The 3122-nt window shown below is 45.7% G+C and overlaps 1 protein-coding gene across 1 annotated transcript; it reads left to right on the top strand.

The window, feature by feature from the left end:
* Positions 1-552: 552 nt before the first annotated feature.
* Positions 553-3122, top strand: b3galt6 (UDP-Gal:betaGal beta 1,3-galactosyltransferase polypeptide 6). The gene is made up of 3 exons (XM_023997410.2): positions 553-1012; positions 1289-1829; positions 2015-3122. Exons 2-3 carry the CDS (start codon positions 1299-1301, stop codon positions 2492-2494), a joined length of 1011 nt encoding a protein of 336 aa, XP_023853178.1. The 5' UTR covers positions 553-1012; positions 1289-1298; the 3' UTR covers positions 2495-3122.

Below are 3122 nucleotides of genomic sequence, written 5' to 3'. Positions count from 1 at the left end.
TCTGTCATGGATRATGTATCCCAAGTTGTCKTTTAATTAATGTGGCKACCAGCATATGCCTAAAAATTGTGTGGAGTTCCCCCCCAAAAAATCTGMAGTAAAATCTAATTCATTTGTAGCARAGATTCTCTAGTGTCCTTCTCCATCTAATAGCCTAATGGACCGAATTTTAGCTTGCAAAMTCGAGGTGAAATTATTACATTAATTAGTTTTTTATTCTTCCATCACCTTCCGAATAAAAACCTCAGATGTCCCTACTTCTGAAAAAGTTAATCAAGCCAGATATGCTGAAGTTGACTTGGCCCGAGGACAATTAGCTGGAACCCGAGAGTAATATCATTCTGCCGGACTCGGGAAGAGTATGAAGCCCCCCGTGTGCGAGTCYATGTCGAGTCCCCCGACTCTCAAATGGAATAGGCCCGAACTCACCATGTTGACTGGGAAATGTTCTAATTTCTCAATGTTAATCTCTGTTGAAATTCTGCTCTTTTTTTCCGGGGGAGGATGCCCCCGGACCCCCTACTGGCTTTGGCCCTATATTGGCTTCTAATCCTAGAATTAGCCATGCTGGCAATTCATGTGTAGTGAATTTTATATATATATATATTTTTTTTAAATTATGTTTCATAAGAAGAAAGGATATTTGTAGTGATATCCTATGTTTATTTGCTATTGTATTGTAATTTTTTTTAAACGATCATTTGACTGCGTGTGAACAGCGAAATGAACGTAAATGCTACGCACAATGATTTGCTCGTTTGATTCAGTTACCGATTTTATTCATTTCAACCGACCGAAGAGCTCAGGGAGTTATACTGAACCAAATGCCTCGCGTTATTTGTTAGCAAGCGAATTGTCTGCAGCAAATCATTGTTCCTCGATAACTGTTGAGCTAGCCAGTCTGCTAACATTTCGCATTTGTGTTAGCTCAGCGAAATAGCTACAGACAGAAGCAATGCCCAGGTAACTGTCATCAATGCATTCGACACCTAGCGTTGTGTGACACTGTCAGGTACGGTAGCCCATATTCACTCCTTTGTTTTGTTCCTTGTTTTGATTTTGATTGGATGAGCATGCTTTCTCTGGGGCGCTTGGAATTAGATTGGTCAGGTAATGTTAGCCAGGTTGCAAGCTGTTGTTGGTATGGTTAGCACTGATTAATAGCTAGCTGTTCAATACAGTTTATTAACTCTAGAATATCTATTTCTTTAGCTACTTTCTCTGGGAGACATTAATTGACTGCTGTTCACAGACATGTTGATTACAGATCTCTCTCTCCCCTTCTCAGTCTCCCCACCATGAAACTGGTTCGCCTCCTGTGTCGTCACAAGACGGCTCTGGCCATTGCAGGAGTCTGCCTGTTCGCTGTAGTCGTCCTCTTCCTCGCCAAGTGTACCTCCGAGACCCTGAAACAGGGCCAGGTCGACCCTCCAGGCTTAGCACCCCACGCTGCCCACTCCCGGCCCAGAGCAGAGCACCCCAAGCCCCCCAAAGACCTCTCAGCCTTCCTTGTGGTCCTCATCACCACAGGACCCAAGTACACAGAGCGGCGGAGCATTATCCGCAGCACATGGCTGACTAAGAAGGACCCGGAGGTTCTAGCTATGTTTGTGGTGGGAACCGAGGGTCTACCGGCCGAGGATATGCAGAACCTCAACACAGAGCAGGGCCGACACAAAGACCTGCTCTTACTCCCCGAGCTGCGGGACTCGTATGAGAACCTGACCCTGAAGCTGCTGCACATGTACACCTGGCTGGATCACAATGTAGACTTTAAGTTTGTTTTAAAAGCAGATGACGACACCTTCGCTCGCCTGGACCTGCTGAAGGTGTGTGTTTTGATATGGAATGCGTCCCTGGTGTTGGTACGCAGCCCTGGGGTTTTGTGATGTGTTGTATGTTACGTGATTTTCTTTACAGTTCTGCCTTTTTAAAACGTTTCTATATTGTGTGATATGGATAGAAACACATTTCTGTGCAAACACACAATAACATAATCTCTTCTCATCTAAAGGAGGAGCTGAAGACTAAAGAACCCAGCCGGCTGTACTGGGGGTTCTTCTCAGGCCGCGGTCGTGTCAAAACTGCGGGGAAGTGGAGGGAGTCGGCTTGGGAGCTGTGTGACTACTACCTACCCTACGCCSTAGGTGGAGGGTATCTGCTCTCCTGCGACCTAATCCACTACGTGCGCATCAACGCTGCCTTCCTCAAGGTGTGGCAGAGCGAGGACGTGTCGCTGGGGGCTTGGCTGGCCCCCGTGGACGTCAAACGGACGCACGACCCACGCTTCGACACGGAGTACAAGTCAAGGGGCTGTAGTAATAAGTACCTGGTGACCCACAAGCAGAGCCTGGAGGATATGTTAGAGAAACAYCAGACACTGCAGAGAGATGGGAGGTTGTGTAAAGAAGAGGTTAAACTCKGACTGAGTTATGTATACGACTGGAGCGTCCCGCCATCCCAGTGCTGCCAGAGGAAGGATGGAGTACCCTGATAACCCCTGACCATCCTCACCAATGTTTCCCCAAGCAGTATGGTGTTCTCCCTCAGCCTTGCTCTGTCGTCCCCCACCTCCCCTCTTGTTCTGTTGCCCCTCAACTAAAACATTTGTTGCCTTCGGTTGAAATCCATAGAAGGTGTCTGTTATGGCAGCCCYCCTATGAAAAGACCTGAGGAAAACACTGTTCCCTTTTTATATGTTTACTTGTTTATTTATTCTGGAGCCCTCACTGACTAAACTGAAACCACAGAATAGGACAGGAGTCAATYTATTTATTATTAACAGCATGTTGGGAGCGAGTGTACTTAAAGGAACTGGTATTCAGCTTACTGGTAGGACAATAAAGAGACCCAAGTTTGAGTTTATTTTTACAGGGACCGTGCACATTAATCAACGTTTCAGTGAAAGTGCCGATTTGAGCCATTTTTAGCTAATTTTCCACCACAGTCCCTYGGCAGGTTATTAAAAACAATTACAATAAGAATACAATCAATGAGCAGTAAACACACGCAGAGCAACATAGGACAAGCAACACGTAGCATGCAGACAGAGCAATAGCACAAAAAGCAACAAAATACATAATAGCTACAAATAACAAATAGCAGTACACAGCTTGGGATTA

Source organism: Salvelinus sp. IW2-2015, linkage group LG11 (assembly GCF_002910315.2).
Source record: "Salvelinus sp. IW2-2015 linkage group LG11, ASM291031v2, whole genome shotgun sequence".
Classification (NCBI taxonomy): domain Eukaryota; kingdom Metazoa; phylum Chordata; class Actinopteri; order Salmoniformes; family Salmonidae; genus Salvelinus; species Salvelinus sp. IW2-2015.
This window is presented reverse-complemented; position numbering and strand designations above follow the sequence as displayed.